The sequence below is a fragment of the Lutra lutra genome, chromosome 13 (genome assembly GCF_902655055.1).
Source record: "Lutra lutra chromosome 13, mLutLut1.2, whole genome shotgun sequence".
Classification (NCBI taxonomy): Eukaryota; Metazoa; Chordata; class Mammalia; order Carnivora; family Mustelidae; genus Lutra; species Lutra lutra.
The window spans coordinates 57,746,116-57,766,916 of NC_062290.1; the positions used below are offsets into that span (position 1 = coordinate 57,746,116).

General features: G+C 38.0%; 1 protein-coding gene and 1 non-coding gene across 5 annotated transcripts in view; both read right to left on the reverse strand.

Annotated features, from left to right (window-relative positions):
* UBAP2 (ubiquitin associated protein 2) overlaps positions 1-20,801 on the reverse strand; it is a 141,848-nt gene that overhangs the window by 25,878 nt on the left and 95,169 nt on the right. For 3 of the 4 annotated variants that reach the window (XM_047700161.1, XM_047700160.1, XM_047700162.1), the window contains exons 9-12: positions 14,042-14,107; positions 10,306-10,358; positions 5,316-5,383; positions 2,593-2,782 (exon numbers count right to left, since the gene is read on the reverse strand). In XM_047700161.1, coding sequence (XP_047556117.1) covers positions 2,593-2,782; positions 5,316-5,383; positions 10,306-10,358; positions 14,042-14,107 — 377 coding nt within the window. The remainder of the gene's footprint in view (positions 1-2,592; positions 2,783-5,315; positions 5,384-10,305; positions 10,359-14,041; positions 14,108-20,801) is intronic. The other variant, XM_047700159.1, reaches the window with a different exon arrangement.
* Positions 2,390-2,472, reverse strand: LOC125084193 (small nucleolar RNA SNORD121A). The gene has a single exon (XR_007122541.1). It is a non-coding gene; the product is annotated as a small nucleolar RNA SNORD121A (small nucleolar RNA).

Here is a 20,801-nt window from a genome sequence, read left to right on the forward strand (position 1 = left end):
ACATAAATAACAGAATCTGCTAACATTATTTATCACTACTCCAGAGTCCTTCCTCATGCTGTCCAAAACACCTGTCTTATGTTGCTATGAATCCACCACAACCCAGTTCAAGCCCCCTTGTTCAGTAAAGGCTTCCAGGATGATGCTTCTATTCTTCTGATCTCTATCCTCCATCAACTATTATCAAATGCACTTTCTGTGTGCTTTGCAACACAATGAAATCACTGAATCAAGGACTAACGCTTTGCTTCGGGTTAACACTTAGCACAGGACTTCTCAAATTTCACCTATATTTTAATCAATGGGGGCTTTAACAATGTGTATATTGTACACAAATATGTGTGCACTCACATATACACAAACATACACAAGTGCCCAACTTGCAATCCCAAGATTCTGACTTATTTGGTCTATGTGGACTCTGGCATTATTTTATTATTATTATTACTATTACTACTTTTGTTATTTACTCAAGTTCCCCACTGATTATAAAAGTACAGTAGGTTGAGCACCTTTGTTGTAATATGCTAAACAATACCTGTTCCAGTTTCTCAAAGTGCTATTCATTATGAAAGGCAATACACCAGAAGGCACTGTTAAAAATAAAAAACACTACTTGTGTTCCACCTATGAGTGTCCTGGCTGACATTCCAGCACATCAGCCTAGATATTACATCAGCATACCAGTAGCAGATGGAAAGGCAAAAAGAGGAAAGGACAGGAATGGTTCAATCAAAACTTGCAGGCACTGGGGCCCCTGGCTGGCTCAGTTGGTGCAATGTGTGGCTCCTGATCTCAGGGTTACAAGTTCGAGCCCCACACTAGGTGTAGAGATTACTTAAAAAAAAAATTAAATAAGGGGCACCTGGGTGGCTCAGTGGGTTAAAGCCTCTGCCTTCGGCTCAGGTCATGAACCCAGGGTCCTGGGATCAAGCCCCGCATCTGGCTCTCTGCTCCGCAGGGAGCCTGCTTCCTCCTCTCTCTCTGCCTGCCTCTCCGCCTACTTGTGATCTCTGTTTGTCAAATAAATAAATAAAATCTTAAAAAAAAATTAAATTAAAAAAACAAGAAACAGGGCGCCTGGGTGGCTCAGTGGGTTAAGCCGCTGCCTTCGGCTCAGGTCATGATCTCAGGGTCCTGGGATCGAGGCCCGCATCGGGCTCTCTGCTCAGCAGGGAGCCTGCTTCCCTCTCTCTCTCTGCCTGCCTCTCTGTCTACTTGTGATCTCTCTCTGTCAGATAAATAAATAAAATCTTAAAAAAAAAAAAAAAAAGAAACAAAACTTGAGGGTATTATTAGACCCTCTCAAAACAGAGACAGCATCATGCCCTAGGCTGTCCTACTTCAAGCACTGACACCCTCTCATACATAATCATCAATGACACTAAAAATGCCAAGTCCCAAGCCAGTTATACATGACATGACATGTCTGCAGAGTAGAAGACAGCAATGAAAAGTTTACATATTTCATTCTCTATTTTATTAGGGTTCAGCAAATGATTTTTGAGTCAACTAAGAGAACAAGATCATATTCATACAAAATTTTGTTTCTCAACCACAGATTTCAGGTAAAACACAGCAAATGAAACAAAATAATTCCCACTAGTGAAAGCTGTGGATCTGTATTCCAAACCTCCCCCCAGCCCCCCACTGCCAAATGAGAGCTGCCTACAGTTAGGGCCTTCAGTTCACCATTCTGTAGCCACATTCTTTGATATTCTATGCTCTAAGATTTTATTCCCATCAGCCTATCTTCATATCCTTCTCTACCAGTTCCTGGAGTCCTGACAGGAGTTCAATTTTCATGGGAAGTTAAAGCCAGATATGCAAGCAGTAGATACCCCTGTTTTAATGAAAACATATCCATATTATAAAGTCCTCCACTAGAGTGGCATGTTAAGAAAAAGTACACTAATTTTATGAAAAACAAAACAAAAATGCAAAAAATGTAAGCACCTAGAAATGTTTTAGCATGATTTGAGCAAGCCAATTCTGACAAACATCTGCATTTAACTAAATTGGAAAACAAATGAAAATTTTCATGTCGTAAGTACAGACAGACTTTCAAACCAAATCCAAGAAAAAAATTACTAGTAAGAAGGATGCCTGAGTGATTACGACTTAAGATTTCAACTAATTGTAAAAAAGAATTTTGGGGGGCACCTAGGTAGCACAGTCATTAAGCATCTGCCTTCATTCAGCTCAGGTCATGATCCCAGAGTCCTGGGATCAAGACTCGTATTGGGATCCCTGCTCGGCAGGAAGCCTGCTTCTCCCTCTCCCACTCCCCCTGCTTGTGTTCCTGCTCTTGCGGTCTCGCTCTCAGTCAAATAAATAAATAAAATCTTTACCTCCCCCCCCCCCCAAAAAAGAAGTATTTTTAATCTTTGTCCAGAAAACTCAGAGTAGCTCAATTCCACATGGCAACATCAGATATGTGCTTGGTAATTATCACATCATTGTTTTCTGGATTGATATCTACTGTAGATATATTTTTATTTATAAAATAATTATAAGGCAAGTGTCATTCTAGAATATATTTGCTTACGGGTACATTTCTTCAAATCCCATACTAAAATAAAAGTGAGTTACCAGACTCTGAGGAGAATAGGAGTTGACAGCAGTGGAGCTGCCAGTCCCTGGTGCCATCTGATTGTTGTGCTGAGAATTTGTGAAGACAAGGGCTTGACCAAAGCCCTGCTGTTGGGAAGTTTCAAAGGAGTTGACTTCTGAGGCTTGACTGGGAGGAACAGGCTTCTGGAGCAAGGCTACCAGATCAATGCTAAGCAGACAAAAGCAAATGAGGAACGAGTCAAAAGAAAATCTTATCAATAATGAATTTGAGAAGTGAATCAATATAGAGTAAATTCATGTTAAAAATATTTTAGTGAAGAAAACCTTTGGAAACTGGAGTTTAAAGGAGCCAAAAGGACAGCATAAATTAAAAAAGCATACAAAGCCACAGAGACTAAAGCAGGACGTGGCAGAGAAATGAAAAGGTGCATCAAGACAGCTCCACAGAAACAGCACAATAACAACTGATTTGAAAACTTAGAGCAAATGAGTAAACAATTTTATGAAGTTTGGCTCATTTTCTGTAAAATATTTTGCCCCATTCATAACTCAGTACCAATGTTTCTTAAACTTGCCTCAAGGAGAGCGAATCCCTGTTTTGGGTGAATGAGAACCACAGTCATGGTAGACAATTCAAGTAGTTTCCCATTTATCATAAATACCCCCTCTGAGTTCTACATTCTAAGCTATAATATAATTTAAGTTTATATAAAACTCTAATAATTTTCTCACTTAAAAATTCAGGAAGCGGCGCCTAGGTGGCTCAGTCTGCTAAGCATCTGCCTATGTTTCAAGTGGGATCAAGCCCACATCAAGCCTGCCACTTCCCCCACTTGTGCACCCACTCTCTGTCAAATGAATTTCAAAAATCTTAAAAGAAAAAATATTCAGGAAAAAATGTGCAAAATATAAAAAATGCACAAATGCCCTGTTAGCTACAACTCTTGTAAATGTCCCCAGAAGAGAGACTCATGGCCTGAAAACCTAAAAGCATGAGTAAGAAATAATCTTCAAGACCTATACTACCTGACATGTAAGTGAGCTACTAACTCTTCTCCACAGAACCTGTAAGGTGCTCAGGATTAACTCACATAGTAATTTACTCCATTAAACCCTTTCAAAGGTCAGTTTCCAGTCAGTTATGTTTGTTTTGTTTTGTTTTTTAATGCCCTCCCATTCCCAATCGTGACCTCTGGTCCCATCTTTTCCCTCCTGTTTCACTGAGTAGGGAGGAGGCTTTTTTTTTTTTTTAATGAAAATGATCCTATGAAATTGAGTAACGAATATAGTAAGGAAGTTATATCCACTTAACAAGAAATTCCCAGCAATTCACAAAACCTTTGTTCATTTTTATTTCCCTATAATGAAGTCTTACAACCATCTCATTTTAGCATGAAATTGTGTCAAGATTCAAAATTTCCTTCAATTTTCTGAGGTCATATATAGAAAGGCTTTCATCCTCCTAGATCATTGTATTTTGAAACCATAATTAAAGGTTTTTTGTTATTGTAGAAACTAGGATGTAAATAAATGCTTCTTAAGAATCAGTTCTGGGGTGCCTGGGTGGCTCAGATGGCTAAGCAACTGCCTTCGGTCATGATCCTGGAGTCCCGGGATCGAGTCCCATATTGGGCTCCCTGCCCAGCAGGGAGTCTGCTTCTCCTGCTGACCTCTTTCCTCTCATGCTCTCTCTCACTTATTCTCTCTCTCTCTCTCAAAGTCTTAAAAAAAAAAAATTCATTTCTGCACATTCTAATGTTTCTTTTTTTCTGAAAACTTCTTTTTCTGTAATCTAGGAGACTAGATTAAAACTAGTAGAGCCCATATAAAATGAGAAGTTTGTATTAGCCTCAGAAGATCTAAATAAATGGTATTATACATAGAAACCAAAGGATATTTTGTATTAGGTTCATCTGTCAAAAAATAATATATTGTATTATATTAAGTGAAGTAAGTCAATCAGAGAAAGACAATTATTATATGATCTCACTGATATGAGGAATTTGAGAAACAAGACAGAGGATCACAGGGGAAGGGAGGGAAAAATGAAAAAAGATGAAACCAGCGAGGGAGACTCAATCTCAGGAAACCGAGGGTTGCTGGGGGTGGGGGGTGGGGTGGGGGGCACGAGTGGTGGGAGGAATGGGGTGGCTAGGTGAGGGATATTGGGGAGGGTATGTGCTATATGGTGAGCGCTGTGAATTGAGTAAGACTGATGAATCACAGACCTGTACCCCTGAAACATATAATACATTATATGTTAATTTTGAAAAAAAACATATATTTACAAAAATAAAAAAGAACCATTAAATAAGTTTAATATTATCAAATAAGCTTAACATTATTAAGCCAGTGGAGCATGCAACGATCAATCTTAGGGTTTTGAGTTTGAGCCCCATGTTGGGTAGAAATTACTTAAAAAAATAAAAAGGTCTTTAAAAATAATTTAAATAAAACAGGCTTAACATAATTATCACAAATGATGACAAGTCACAAACATAATCGCTATTTTAATTCATCAAAGAATACAATAAATTAGAAAATGATAGAGGCTCTGTCAGCTCACAAGGAAGGTTAGGGATAAAACAAAATCTTAGAAGGAAAAAGTTAACAACTTAGAGATTCCAGGAAAGAAAAAAAAAAAAAAAAAAGAGACCTAGTAAGACCCAAAACAAATTTCCTGAGCAAGAAATTTAAATTATGCTTTGAATAACAGACAAAAGGTGACAAAAATTGTTTACCTTTGCCCAGGTGTGACGTGATTCTCTGCTGGAACAGCTGAGGCTGTGAAGACCTTTGTTTCAGAAAGCTGTTTGGAAGGTAATAAAAAAAAGACTTTGCTTTTATTTTATAGAACAGGAAACTAAAAATGTATCAAATTTCTGACAATTTCCCGTCAATAGTACTCTTATTACACTTCACCCAAAAAGTAGTCTAAAATAAAGAAAATACATTAAGTGATGATGACAAGTAATATTCTTCAGGTGAAGGTAATTTTGGATTGGCAAACCCATAAAAAGGATTTCACATCAGGGAAAGAATGAAGTTAAGTGAGACCAGGGTTCTATTTGACATTACACAAAATGAGAATACAAAATGACATTATACAAAACGACATAAACAAAATAAAACCACCACAAATGCCCAACGTCTGGAAAGGCAAAAAAACCCTGACATTTTCTTTCCCCCCAAACAGACGGTTTTAGTATTTTCGTTATTAGTAAATCTGTATTTCTTTTTTTTATTAAGTCATAGGTTTCCATTTTTATATAGAAACAACTCTGTTGAGGTTATACCACATCCAATAATCTGCTAATGCTCAAACCGAATAACTTGTCATATGAATATGCCCATGAAATCATCACAAAATCAAGACAATGAACATATTATCCCAAAAGTTTGCTCCTGTCCCTATGTAAGCAATCCCTCCTACTATTTACCTTAGCAACCACCAATGTGTTTTCTGTCACCACAGATGAGTGTTGTAATCTCTAGAATTTTAAGTGGAATTTTAAAATATGCAGGGTTTTTTTGGTCTGGCTTTCTTCAGTGAATACAATTATTTTAGATTTGTACATATTGTCTAAATGCCTACTTTTTTTTTGTACATATTTTTGTACATATTTTTTTGTATTTTTGTACATATTGTCTAAATGCCTACTTATGTTCTGTCAAATAAATAAACAAAATCTTAAACATAAATAAATAAAAGTAAAAAGTGCTGAATAGGAGTTACACTGCACCTGTTTCAAGGTGGTATCTTTTTTTTTTTTTTAAAGAGATTTTATTTACTTATTTGACAGAGAGAGAGAGATCACACGTAGGCAGAGAGGCAGGCAGAGAGAGAGGGGGAAGCAGGCTCCCCACGGAGAGCCCGATGCGGAACTCGATCCCAGGACCCTGAGATCATGACCTGAGCCGAAGGCAGCGGCTTAACCCACTGAGCCACCCAGGCGCTCCTCCAAGGTGGTATCTTAAAGAACCCCCAAGGAATTCATTTTTTCCTTAACTCTATTTAATACATAAGATTCTATAAGACACAGAGAAAAGCAATAAAGGAGTAACTGTGGAAAGCAAAGCCACAAAAATAGTAAACAGTTCAAAGCAAATGAGAACCACATTAACCACTGACATCCTATTTAACCTTGGTAGAATACAGAAAATTAGTTTCCTCCTTCTCTATTTTCTAAAAAAAAAGGAGAGGGGCAACTACTGGCTCAGTCAGTAAAGCATATGAGTCTTGATTAAAGCCTCATGATGGGTGCAGAAGCTACTTAAAAATAAAATCTTTTTGGGGCGCCTGGGTGGCTCAGTGGGTTAAAGCCTCTGCCTTCAGCTCAGGTCATGATCCCATGGTCCTGGGATCGAGCCCCATGTCGGGCTCTCTGCTCCGCAGGAAGCCTGCTTCCTCCCCTCTCTCTCTCTGCCTACTTGTGATCTCTCTCTGTCAAATAAAAAAAATCTTAAAAAAAAAAAATCTTTTTTAAAAAGTATGTAAAAAGTAAGCAATCTCAGATTTCAAAAGACACAAGCCGTATTTTAGAATTTGTGAAAAGAAAAAAAAAATCAAAAGAAAATACATAAAAATTATTTAAAGTGGCTGCAACCTGGCTGGCTCCATCAGTAAAGCATGCAACTCTTTGATCTTGGGTTTGCAGGTTCAAGCCCTATGCTAAATGCAGAAATTACTTAAAGGGAAAAAAAAGGAGTAGGGAAGAAAGGGTTAATAGGTATTGTTGTTTTGGTTTTTTCTTAGAGATTTACTTATTATTCAAAAGAGAGAAAGTGAGTGTGGCAGGGAGGGAGAATCTCAAGCAGACACCGGATGAATGTGGAGCCCAACATGGAGCCTGACCTCACCACCCTGAGATCATGACCTGAGCTGAAAACAAGAGTTGGGACCCTTAATTCAGACTGAGCCCCCAGGCACTCCAACAGTTATTGTTCTAAGTTCTACATGGAATTTTCTATTTGTGCCTTAGATTACTCATGTTTCAATCACCATTACTTTATATCAGGAAAGTTTTAAATTTTTGGATACTTTGAGAAAAGACATCCAAATTTCCTAAGCTAATTCTTATCACTAATTACAAATTATACTGTGCCTAATATGGGCTCTCCAGAAGAATATTAATCTCTATGTGTGTACATTTGAACTGCCTGTTAACAACGTTCACTGAAAGACCTCATCTAACCCACAGAACAACTCATCGAAAGTCAGACAGGACAACTGTTATGATATTTATTACACTGGTGGAAAAGAGAAGGCTCAATAAGGAAAGATGCATCACTCAAAGTCAACAGGTCAGCTCAGTCAGAATTTGAACACAGGCCTTTTTCTTTTTAAGATTTTATTTATTTATTTATTAAATATTTTATTTATTTATTTGACAGAGAGAGATCACAAGTAGGCAGAGAGGCAGGCAGAGAGAGAGGGGGAAGCAGGCTCCCTGCTGAGCAGAGAGCCCCATGCAGGGCTCGATTCCAGGACTCTGGGATCACGACCTGAGCCGAAGGCAGAGGCTTTAACCCACTGAGCCACCCAGGCACCCCTATTTTTATTTATTTGAGAGGGATAGAGAGGAGAGCACAGGGGAGGGGGAGGGAAAAGTAGACTCCCGCTGAGCAGGGAGCCCAATGAGCTGTTCATTCCTAGGATGCTAGGATCTTGACATGAGTCAAAGGCAGCCGCTTAACCAACTCAGCACCCAGGCACCCCATGGCCTTTTGCATTCTGATCCCCTGCTCATCTTCTAACCTGCCTGCTGACCCAGACAGGAGCCAAAAATATCTAAAGCTTCTAGCACTGAAAATATTTCTTCCTCCCAAACAAACACTTGGCAAAAATTCTAGTAACAAAAACATTGAAAAGTTGAACAGCTCGGTTTCAAGTAAGATGAAGTTCCCATAGCTGCTCACTCTTATCTTCCTTCGTCACTGGTACCCATCCCTCCACTGATTCAAGTAAGCATCCACCTAGTCCATCATCCTCATATTACCAGTACTACAGAGCCTGATGACATTATACCCCGAAGATTTATGGTTAATATATGGCAGAAGTGAATACATACCTTAAATCTCAATCAAATGAGCACCTCTATTGTCTTGCTTCCTCATACTCAACCCAGTCTGCTCACTAACAAACCAGACACAATACTGTTTTGCAGCAGAAAAGGGGTGGCAAACTGTAGGTCATTTCTTGAAGAATGTACTTATAGGGGTGCCCAGGTATCTCAGTCTTTTAAGCACTGACTTTGGCTCAGGTCATAAATTCACAGTCCTGTTTGCCTGTCTCTCTCCCTCTGTCCCTCTCCGTTTGTGCTCTCTCTCACTCAAAATCTTCAAAGTATATATATTCTTATAAAATAATAAATAAAAATATACTTGTTAAAACAGTGGGGGGGGCAGGAAAGTTTTCTCGGGAAAAACATTTTCAAAGTCTGGGTCATTTTATGTGATATTAAAGGTCAATATTGGGGGCACCTGGCTGGCTTAGTCGGTAGAATATGCAACTCTTAGGTCTTGGGTTCGTGAGTTTGAGCCTCATACTGGATGCATAAATTACTTAAAAATGAATAAATTTAAAACCCATTATTTAAATAAATAAAGGTCAACACTTATAACCTCTTTATTCTCACCCAACAATGTTTGCTCTCTATGATGTACATACACCTGTTTTGGAGCTTGAGAGTCAAACAGAAAATTGGTATAAAATATAAAATATATAAAATATAGGGCTACTTGTTCAGTTACATTTTCTTAAGTTAAATTCTTTTTTAATCAAAGAATATCTTATGCTGGGCCCAGAGTTACAGATCAACACTACTAGAACTAAAGTAGTACACTAAAAAATGTCTATGGAATAAACAAATTTAACAAGAGTCTAGTCTTAAGAAGAAGGGGTTGGGGCCTAAAACCAGAATCACTTATTCAGGTTAATTTCAGCTGTGACCCAAACACCATCTCCATTAATAAAAACACTATAAGAAATAAAAGGTCAGGGCAACACCATCAGTTGATTATCAGAACAAAGAGGGATGCCTGGGTGGCTTAGGTGGTTAAGCATCTGACTTTGGCTCAGGTCATGATCTCAGGGTCCTGGATCAAGTCCCACATCTGGCTCCCTGTTCAGCAGGGACCCTGCTTCTCCCTCTCCCTCTGTCCCTCACCCTGCTTAAGCACTTTCTCTCACTCTCAGATAAATAAAATCATAAAAAATTAAAAATTTTTTTTAATTTAAAACTTTTTAAAAAGAACAAACAAAACAGAAAATAAGCAAAAAAATGATTTCACTCCTGTTTTACTACTGGTCATTTTTAAGTGGGTGCCTTAGAATTTTTTTTTTTTTTCTTTTTTTAGTTTGACAGAGACACAGCAAGAGAGGGAACACAAAAAGGGGAATGAGAGAGGGAGAAGCATGCCTCCCATGGAGCAGGGCACCCGATGTGGGGCTTGAACCCAGGACCCTGAGATCATGAGCTAAGCCAAAGTCAGGAGCTTAACAGCAGAGCCACCCAGGCACTCCGAAGTGGATGCTTTAAAACCAAGTTTCTTAAAAATCTCAAAACCCCAACTTCCTTCTGAGAAGCATTTGCTAAAAAACATGATAATCACAGACATCCAAAAAGGAACCATGAACAACTATAATATGTCTCCAGCTTTGTTCAAGGAATGCATGCCCCTATCAGAAACCAAAAGGAAGACAAATCTAATCTGATGCTAAATACTTACATCTTCAGTCCAGTCGTCTGTTGTCCACTCTTCCACAGAATTCTTCCAGGTTCCTGTTGACAATAATCACAGTTTACATCACAAAGCCAAATACTATCTTACTCCAAATAATTCTCGGTTGTATACTGCACAAGATGTGTCATGTATCTCATGAATTTAGTTTACAATCCAAGAAATATGAAGCTATTCTCAATAAAATGTCATGTTGTCAAATACCAACTTAGCTAGCTACTATGCACATAAACTCAAATCAATTTCTCAAACTTATTTTGCATCAGTGTAGATCATATTCAAGCAATTCTGCCATGAGCAAGAAAGTATGAACACAGCACAAATACAATGAGATCCTTATGATATATAAAATTTAAAACAGAACAAAGTTAATTATGAAGCTGGTCTGCCTTGGACCCTAATTTCCTGTAGATTACTGAATTCATAGACACCTCCTTTTTCTAAGGTATTTGCTCCATTCTATGATTTCCTAAAAGTCAGTCCTGCTGACATGAAGTACAGTGCTGTAACTCCTGACTGGGTACAGACGATCTGCTCAAACAACTGTTACAGAACTAACAGCTATCAAATTATTAAGCGTTTTAAAAAGAAAGCATTTGTGGGGGCACCTGGGTGGCTCAGTCGGTTAAGCGTCTGCTTTAGGCTTGGGTCATGATCCCAAATGGGAATTCTGGGATCAAGCCCCAAGTCAGGCTCCCTCTTCAGCGAGAGACTGCTTCTCCCTCCCTCTCTGTCCCTTCCTCTGCTCCTCCTCGCTCTCTCTCTCGCTCACTCTCAAATTAATAAAATCCCTTTTAAAAATTTTTTTAAAAGATAAAAAAAAAAAGCATTTGTGTCCAGAAATACTGACTTTAGTATTCAGAGATCCTATATAAGTATAGGTCCATTATTTTTAACTACACATGCAAATACACACCCAGAGAAAAAAATTTTTTTTAAGATTTTATTTATTTATTTGTCAGAGAGAGAGTGAGCAAGCCAGAGCGCACAAGCAGGCAGAGGCAGAGAGAGAAGCAGTCTCCCCGCTGAGCAAGGAGACTGATGTGGGACTCGATCCCAGGACCCTGGGATCATGACCTGAGCTGAAGGCAGCAGCTTAACCAACTGAGCCATCCAGGCATCCCGAGAAAATGGTTTTTAAAAGAAAATATACTAAGATATCAACTATAACTACAACCAGGAAGACTGTGGATGTTTTCATTCCTTCCAACCGGAAGAAATGAGCTGAGCATCTGACCTATAAAGAGGTCTGTGTTTGGAGAGGACAAAGGGAAGAGAAGAAAGGAAACACTCGAGAAAAAAAGGCAGGTAATCAGAGCTAATCTCCTTGGAATGAAGTCAATAACCTAATAACCAACTGCCTCATAAACAGATGGTTATTACCTAGGAAAAGAGTCCTTCTCATTGGTATGCTTCTGACTGGATATCCCTAGTTTAGGACTGGTTATGGCAAACATAGAATTGATGAATGTATGCAATATGGCTCCCTATAAAATATAACCTAAGATATGCTACTACATGGAAGATTTTTCAAACCTGAAAATATTCACTGTTGTGAGAAACCTACACACCTCACTGACAGACTTCATCTATTATTGTGGATCATAGGGCATATATATTATAGGAAGGAAGAATGTGGATACAGGTACTCATTGTTCTTCTGTGCCTCTCAACTGCATGTATCCTTGAAATATCTGTAAAGATTCAGAGAGAAAGATCTGAACTGACAATCTGATCCTTTGTACTGGTTCATTCATCATACCTTTTAATGATTTCCATAATTTCTCCATAAATATCATGAAACAAATATGAATTTACATGGTCTCAAAACATCTTGCTGCATTAAAATATTTTTTTAAAACTAGAAAAAAGTTATAGTTTAAGTGAAAAAACAAAAGGTGCAATTAGTCCCCATCAGAAATCAGTATCGAAAACTTGTTCTCTAAGACCTCTGCACAGACTTCGTAGAGATCTCCCTGTACACAAAGCTAAATAAATCTAAGGCAAGCCATTTACCTATTCTCCATTCTTATATTCCTTCTACAATGTGCCTTTCTTCTAGGTACTAATAATACATAATCTCCAATCTTTGAATACCTCGAGACTTCTCTAAGTAAATGTACAGCCTTAAAAGGACACAATTAATTTAAAGGATGGCCAGTACACAGTGTTCTTGATGCCACCTTCATCCAACCTACTATATGATCATGCTGTCAAATTCATCATAGGAGACAGTATTCTAAAGATTAATAAATTTTATGAAAAGCTGAGGCTCAACCCGAGCAGTTCTAGGAACATCCTAAGCAAGAAACAGAAAACAGGGGCACCTAGCTATCTCAGTCAGTAGATCATGGGACTCTAGATCTTGGGGTTGTAAGTTCAAGCCCCACCCTGGGTATAGAGATTACTTAAAAATAAAATCTTAGGGGCACCTGGGTGGTTCATTTGGTTAATTGGCTGCCTTCATCTCAGGTCATGGTCCCAGAGTCCTGGGATCAAGCCCCACATCAGGCTCCTTGCTCATCAGGGAGCCTGCTTCTCCCCTGCCTACTATTCCTTGTGCTTGCTCTCTCTTTCTCTCACTCACTCTGTCAAATAAAACAGTAAAATCTTAAAAATAAATAAAAGTAAAATCTTGGGGGGAAAAATCTTGAAAGTTGGACAATAGCTAGAAAGATATATATAAAGAAGGGATACTCCAAAGGAGAAAAATAACGATGAAGAATTAAAAAGCCCTCTACATAAAATATTAAAGTATCCTAAAGTTTACAACGTATTTTTTCAAAAACTTTTTAAGTTGTGGTAAAATACTTATAAAATTTACTATTGTGATCATTTTTATATGTACTCAGTAGTATTAAGTTAAAGCACACTTTCAAATACATGATGTAAAGAGACTGGCCTAACACTTAAGAGATAGGGGTATTTTGAAAACAATTAAAACACAAATTTAGACATAGAGAATACCATCAGAACCTGAGTACATTTAATAAATGGCAGAAGACCATGTATGTAGTCACAAGCAGAAGCACAACATGGTAAAGTGCTTATGTCAGGCAACACAGGGCATAGCCCCTTATCAGAATCAGGGCCAAATGCAGCAGTACCCACTCTAAATACGTAGTATAAAAATTATGAAAAAAAAAATTTTAAAAAAAATTATGAGAACATTACATATAGATGAATTTAAATTCTAGCCCTAATCCTACTGTAAAATAGTAGAATTTTACACTGAAACTTTGGTCCCCATTACAGACCCATAAACCTGTACCTCAAACTACAGGAAAACATCAGGAATGTTATTTATTTTCAGCTTTTAACAATAAATTTGAGGTGCATGCATTAGGTTCAACCCAACTATCAAAAGCACATCTAAGGAAGCGACATAGGAAAAAGGAAAACAATGAGTCAAAGACCTATGGTGTCCTGATGGCCCATCTGTAAAACAATTCTGTAATCAAAAGTTGATATTTAATCAAGTAGTCGTAAAAATAGTTTTTACAATTATTCACGTGATGAAATTTTCTTAGCTAGCCTTGATTAAAATGGAAGATATTATACGCATTTTAGAAGATTTTTTTTTTAAGTAAGCTCTGTGCTCAACATGCGGCTTAAAGCCGACCCCAAAATCAAAAGTCACAGGCCCTATGGACTAAGCCAGCCAAGCCCCTCCTTTTCAGAAGTTTCATAACTCAGGGAAATTTTTTAATTTAAACAACCATACCTTTGAGTCCGTAAGAATTTTTGTTTGGCAGATCCTGAGCTACATTATGAACATCTGATGCCAGTTCTGCAAATGTACAAGGGAAGGTCTTAACATATTAATAAAGATATTCATCAAAAGAGAAACTGGTCAGCAACTTAGAGAAAGCCAAGCATCAAAGTTAAGTCCATACTGTGCATCAGAGAAGAAAACTTCCTGCAATCCATGAAGTTACAGGCCCGTGACTCAAGTATAAATCCTATTAGCCAGATGGCCTTTGAACATTCAATTGCATCAACTACCCTTGTTCATCAAACTCCCTTCCCACTTGTCAAGAGCATTCCAATGTTTAGCAAGTTATACTTAGTATGTTTACATTTAATAAACTAGCATTCTGACTACCCTTCAGTCTATTTTGGTTAATGGAGGTCTGCTCTAAGGAATGGATCTATTATCCTGTCAAAAGTCAGGTTTCTGAGCCTATAATTATGGCTGAGGGCCAGACTTAGAACTCTCTTGTTTCCAACAAGACAATGCCACTCCATGATGCCCCTAGAGAAACAGCCAGGCTCTATCAACAGAATCCTTTAACTGCATTCTGCATTAAACACATTTGCTTATTTTTTAGCAAGGAATCAGCTACCCTAATTGAGAATGAGGGGAAGGGAGAGGAAGAGATAGAGACAAGACAAAAGGGAAAAGAACAGGAAGCAGAATGAGAAAAAATAAAAGTTAACAGTTAATCAACTAATTCAACATTGTTTTAGCACCTGATTTCAAAATCAGTAAAGGTTATGAATAAAGCTACTTTACATTCTGTGCAGGTTTTTGTGTGGCTATTTTTCATTCCTCTTCAATAAAATACAAGGGTTGGGACTATAAGACTATTGTGAATGTATGCTTTTATACCAGGAATGTATGAGTTCCAGTTATTCTGCCACCTTCACTAACACCTGGTAGCATCAGTTTCCTCCCATAGCCATTTATTGTTTTAGATTTTTTTTAAAAGACTATTTATTTGACAGAGAGAGGGAGAGAAAGAGAAAACAAGCAGGCAGAGCAACAGGCAGAGGAAGAGGGAGAAACAGGCTCCCCAAACAGTAGGCCCAATCCCAGGGCTCCATCCCAGGACCCTGGGATCCTGACCTGAGGGGAAGGTAGCCACGTAACCTAATGAGCCACCTAGGTGCCCCTAGATTTTTTTTTTAAAGTAACCTCTACACCAAACATAAGGCATGAACCTATAACTCCAAGATGTTCTCATGTTCTACTGATTGAGCCAGTCAGGCACACCTCTAAAGCCATTTTTATTAATGAAAAGTGGCCACCTATTATGTTTTAATTTGATTTCTCCTACAACAATGACAATGAGCACATTTTTATCTTCCTCTCTGAAGTATCTGTTCAAACTTTTTGCTCATTTTTTAATAACTTTTTATTTTAAAATAACTACAGATTCACTAGAAGTTATCCATCAACCTAATGATTATATGCCCCATAATTAATAGCACAACAATTAAAAAAAAAAAAAAAAACCGGCACAGGGGCACCTGGATGGCTCAGTCGGTTAAGCATCTGCCTTTGGCTCAGGTCATGATCCCAGGGTCCTAGGATAGAGCCCCATGTCAGGATCCCTGCTCAGCAGGGAATCTGTTTCTCCCTCTGCCTACTGTTCCACCTGTTTGTGCTCTGTAAAATAAATTAAAACAAAACAAAATAAAAACTGGCATAGATACAAAGTGTGTGTATGATTCTAGGTCATCTTTTTATTTTGGTAAAATACACTTAAAGGGCGCCTGGGTGGCTCAGTGGGTTAAAGCCTCTGCCTTCGGCTCAGGTCATGATCTCAGGGTCATGGGATCAAGCCCCGCATCGGGTTCTCTGCTCTGCGGAGAGCCTGCTTCCCCTATCTCTCTCTCTGCCTGCCTCCCTGCCTACTTGTGATCTCTGTCAAATAAATAAATAAAAATCTTAAAAAAAAAAAAACTTGAAATACACATTCCCCCCACCAAAAAACCTTACCACATTAACCCTTCTTAGTAGAACTCATTACCATTAAGTATATTCACAATGTTATACAAACCAACACCACTATCCATTTCCACAACTTTTTCATTTTTTGTTCATTTTTAATTGCTCATTTATTTTATCGGGCTGCTTGTTTTCTTATGAGTTTTAAGAATTCTTTATATAGGGCGCCTGGGTGGCTCAGTGGGTTAAGCCTCTGCCTTCAGCTCAGGTCATGATCCCAGGGTCCTGGGATCGAGCCCCGCATCGGGCTCTCTGCTCAGCGGGGAGCCTGCTTCCCCCTCTCTCTCTGCCTGCCTCTCTGCCTACTTGTGATCTCTGTCAAATAAATAAATAAAATCTTAAAAAAAAAAAGAATTCTTTATATATTCTGTGTACAAATCCCTTTTCAAATGGGGGTTTGGAGGTACCTGGCTGGCTTAGTCAGTAAAGCATGTGACTCTTGATCTCTGTGTTGCAGGTTCAGACCCCATGTTGGGTGGAAAGATTACTTAAAAATAAAATATAAAAAATGGGAGTTTTAAAAATATTTCCTCCTAAACTATGCCTTGTCCTTTCCTCCTAAACTATGCCTTGTCCTTTCATCTTATTTTCTTTTCAAGAACCAAGTTTTTCTTTCATAACTTGTGCTTCTTGTGCCCTATGTAAGAAATCTTGCCTAACCCAAGGTGACCTGAGATTTGCCCCTGTATTTTCTTCAGATGTTGTCCTTTCAGGTTTCACTTTTAGAACTATTGCCTACTTGATGTTATTTTTTTGTGTGTAGGACAGGATAATACATACCACTGAACTGCCTTGAAACTATTGTCCTAAATCAATTAATTAGCCATCTATCTGTGGGTTTATTCTAGATATGCTATTACATAATTGATCAGCCTCAATGCTTTGCCAAATCCATACATCATTGTAGCTTTGGATTAACTTTTCTTAAGGGGCACCTGGGTGGCTCAATGGGTTGAGCTTCCAACTCTTGGTTTCGGCTCAGGTCATCATTTCAGGGTCATAAGAGAGAGTCCATGTTGGGTTCCATGCTGCATAAGGAGCCTACTGAAGATTCTATCTCCCCACCCCCACCCCAAAAAAAGATTCTATCTCTCCCCCTGCTCCTCTCCCCACTGTCAAATAAATAAAGTAACTTTTGAAATAAAGGAGTATGATCTAAGCTTTGCTATTCTTTTTCAAAATTCTTTGGGCTATGCCAGTTCCTGTATTTTTCTATAAAAACTTTATTTTTAAAAACATTTTGTTTGCCAGAGAAAGAGAAAGAATAGAGCATGTGTGTGCAAGAGCATAAGCAGCGGGGAGTGGCAGACAGAAGGAGAAGCAGGCTCCATGCTAATCAAGGAGTCTGATGCAGGACTCCATCCCAGAATCCTGGGATCATGACCTTAGCTAAAGGCAAAGGCTTAACCAACTGAGCCACTCAGGCATCTCCTCTACAAAAAACTTTAAAATCAAGTTGTCCATTTACACTACAAAAGTCTTCAAGGATTTTTTCAAAGACTTTATTTATTTGAGAGAGAGAGAGAGCACAAGCGGGAAAGGGGCAGAGAGAAACAGACTCCACACTGGGCAGAGAGCCTAATGTGGGGCTTAATCCCAGAACTCTGGGATCATGACCTGAGCCGAAGGCAGATGCCCAACAGACTGAGCCACTGAGGCACCCCTAAGATTTTTATTAAATTCATACTGCACCCAAATACCACTTTGAGAAAAAATAACTTTTTAATGATATATTGAGTGATCTAGTTCATAAATGCTGAGTAGCTCTCTCCTTTCTAAGGTCTTGATATTTCTCATCAAGATGCGTAATTTTCAACATACAAATATTGCACACACTTTGATTTAATAAAAGTATTTCATGGTTTTGTAATACTATAAATGATACTTTTTTTCCTTTTTAATTCTCATTTGTAATTGTTCATTGCTAGCACAGAAACACAGTCTTGATTTTAGGAGTGGTCACACAAGTACATGCATTTGTTCGACTTCACCTACTTGGACCCTTTAAAAAGGAGAAATATTATTGCCTATGAAATATATCTCAACAAACCTGACATTTTAAAAAACTAGCAAGAAAAATTTTCACAAGGTGCACTACCACAAATTAATACGACCAGAGCCAGTAAAAACCAAATTTCACAACAGTGAAAGTTGTAATATATAAAAATGGTATATCCTTCCATTTATTTCTTGAAACTTCTGATTATGTATCTTAAATGTAAGATTTTACGTTTTACATTTTCATAGGTATAAGTCTTATCATCCTGCTTATCATTAGACTTCTTCCTAAGCATTTGATGTTTTTTGAGGCTCATTTTTTCCATTTTCTCTTTGTTGATGGTTTGTAGAGATATATCTACTGAACTTCTACCTAGTACCTTTTAAAACTTCCTTATTTTGGGGTGCCTGGGTGACTCAGTCGTTTAGCATCTGCCTTCAGCTCCACATCGGGTTCCCTGCTCAGCGGGAAGCCTGCTTCTCCCTCACCCACTCCCCCTGCTTGTGTTCCCTCTTTCGCTGTGTCTCTCTGTCAAATAAATAAATAAAATCTTTAAAAAAAAAAAATTCCCTTATTTTAATATTTAACTAGATTTTTATATCACTGCCAGGAATGACAGGCTTTTCCTCTCTTTCCAACCCTTCTGACTTTTTTCATTCCTTACTGCAATGACTACAACCTCTAGTATACTGGCATATGGAAACATTAAGAATAGGGGCACCTGGGTGGCTTAGTCATCATGATCCCAAGGTCCTGGATTGAGCCCTACATCAGACTCCCTGCTTGGAGCGAAGCCTGCTTCTCCCTCTCCCACTCCCCCTGCCTGTGTTCCTGCTCTTGCTATCTCTCTCTGTCAAATAAATAAAACCTTTAAAAAAGAAAAAAAAAAAAGGGGGCGCCTGGGTGGCTCAGTGGGTTAAAGCCTCTGCCTTCAGCTCGGGTCATGGTCTCAGGGTCTTGGGATCGAGCCCCACATCGGGTTCTCTGCTCGGCAGGGAGTCTGCTTCCTCCTCTCCCTCTCTGCCTGCCTCTCTGCCTACTTGTGATCTCTGTCAAATAAATAAATAAAATCTTAAAAAAAAAAAAAAAAAAAAAAAAAGGAACAGTAGAGAAAAAATATTCAACACATCACCATTAACCATAACACTTGCTGTAAGTTTTGTAGATATCCCCTACCTGATTAAGGAAATTTCCTTGCATTCCAGATTTGCCAGTTTTTTAAAAAATCAGAAAAAAGATGTCGGCTTTTGTCAAATGCTTTTCCTTATTGAAATCAGAAGAATGTTTAGCTTTACTCAGTTGAAGCATGAACACGAGGCACCTGGGTAGCTCGGTGGGTTAAGCCTCTGCCTTCAGCTCAGGTCATGATCTCAGGGTCCTGGAATCCAGTCCCACATCAGGCTCTCTGCTCAACGGGGAGCCTGCTTCCCCCTCTCTCTGCCTGCCTCTCTGCCTACTTGGGATCACCCTCTGTCAAATAAATAAAATCTTTAAAAAAAAAAAAAAGTATGAATAATACTAATTTTTGTTTTTGAGATATAATTCATACAGCAGAAAATCCACTCGTTCAAGGTACACAATTGAGAAGTGTTTAGTATATTCACAAGTTGCACAATAATCATGACTATCTATTCCAGAATATTTTCATCACTCCCAAGAAGAAATCTTGAACTTATTAGTAGTCACTCCCCATTTTTCCCAAACATTCCCAACCCTATGCAACCAATAGTCTACTTCTATTTATCTGCCTGATCTGCATATTTCATACAAAAGAAATCACACCATATAAAGTATGTGGTCCTTTAGGCCTGGCTTCTTTCACTCAGCATGTCTTGAAGATTCATCCACGTTGCAGTATGTATCAGCACTTCATTCCTTCTAATAGTAGAATGAACATTCCATTGTATGGATAATATACCACATTTTACTCATCCATTCACCCACTGAAGGACATCTGTTTCGACATTTTTGACTGCTATGAATTATGCTTCTATAAACATCTGTACACAAGGTTTTTACATAAAGCTAGGTCTTCCATTCCCTTGAGTATATATCTAGGAGGTGACTGGTTTTTTTAATGTTAAAGAAACTTGACTACCAAAAATACATTTAACATGCCATGAGGTTATTATCCTTTTTTATCTTACTGAATGGTTTTCCAGTATTTTGGCTTAAAATTTTCACATCTGTGTTGAAGAGAGAGATTAACCTGCAATTTCAAATGTTAGCACAAGATTTATTGACATGAAGTATCTTACAATCTTTTAATATCAGATATTAATTATAATTGTAATTACTACTTTAATTATAAAAATATAAATTATATAGAATACATGTTACAATTATAATAACTACAATTATAATTAATATCAATATCCCTTTTATCACTCCTATAACCAATTAAGTATACTTCTTTTCCTTCTGTTGATCAGTCTCAGAGTAAGCTTATCAATTTTACTAGTCTTTTCAAATTACCATTTTTATAACTTTTGATGATCCTCTCTATAACATCTTTGATTTCTAGTTCACTGACTTTGCTTCTGTGGTGATGGCACAGTCCTATTTTTTGACCATGATAGGTATTACATGGAAGTTTGCTTTTATATTTATTGAACTATACTTTTATATTTGTGGTTAGAATTCATGAATTGTCAAAACAGGTTTTTATAAATCCAAGAGCTAATATATGTATGTTACCATGAAAAAAATCCCAGGAGCTCTATTAAATAAACATGCCAATAACCAAGTATT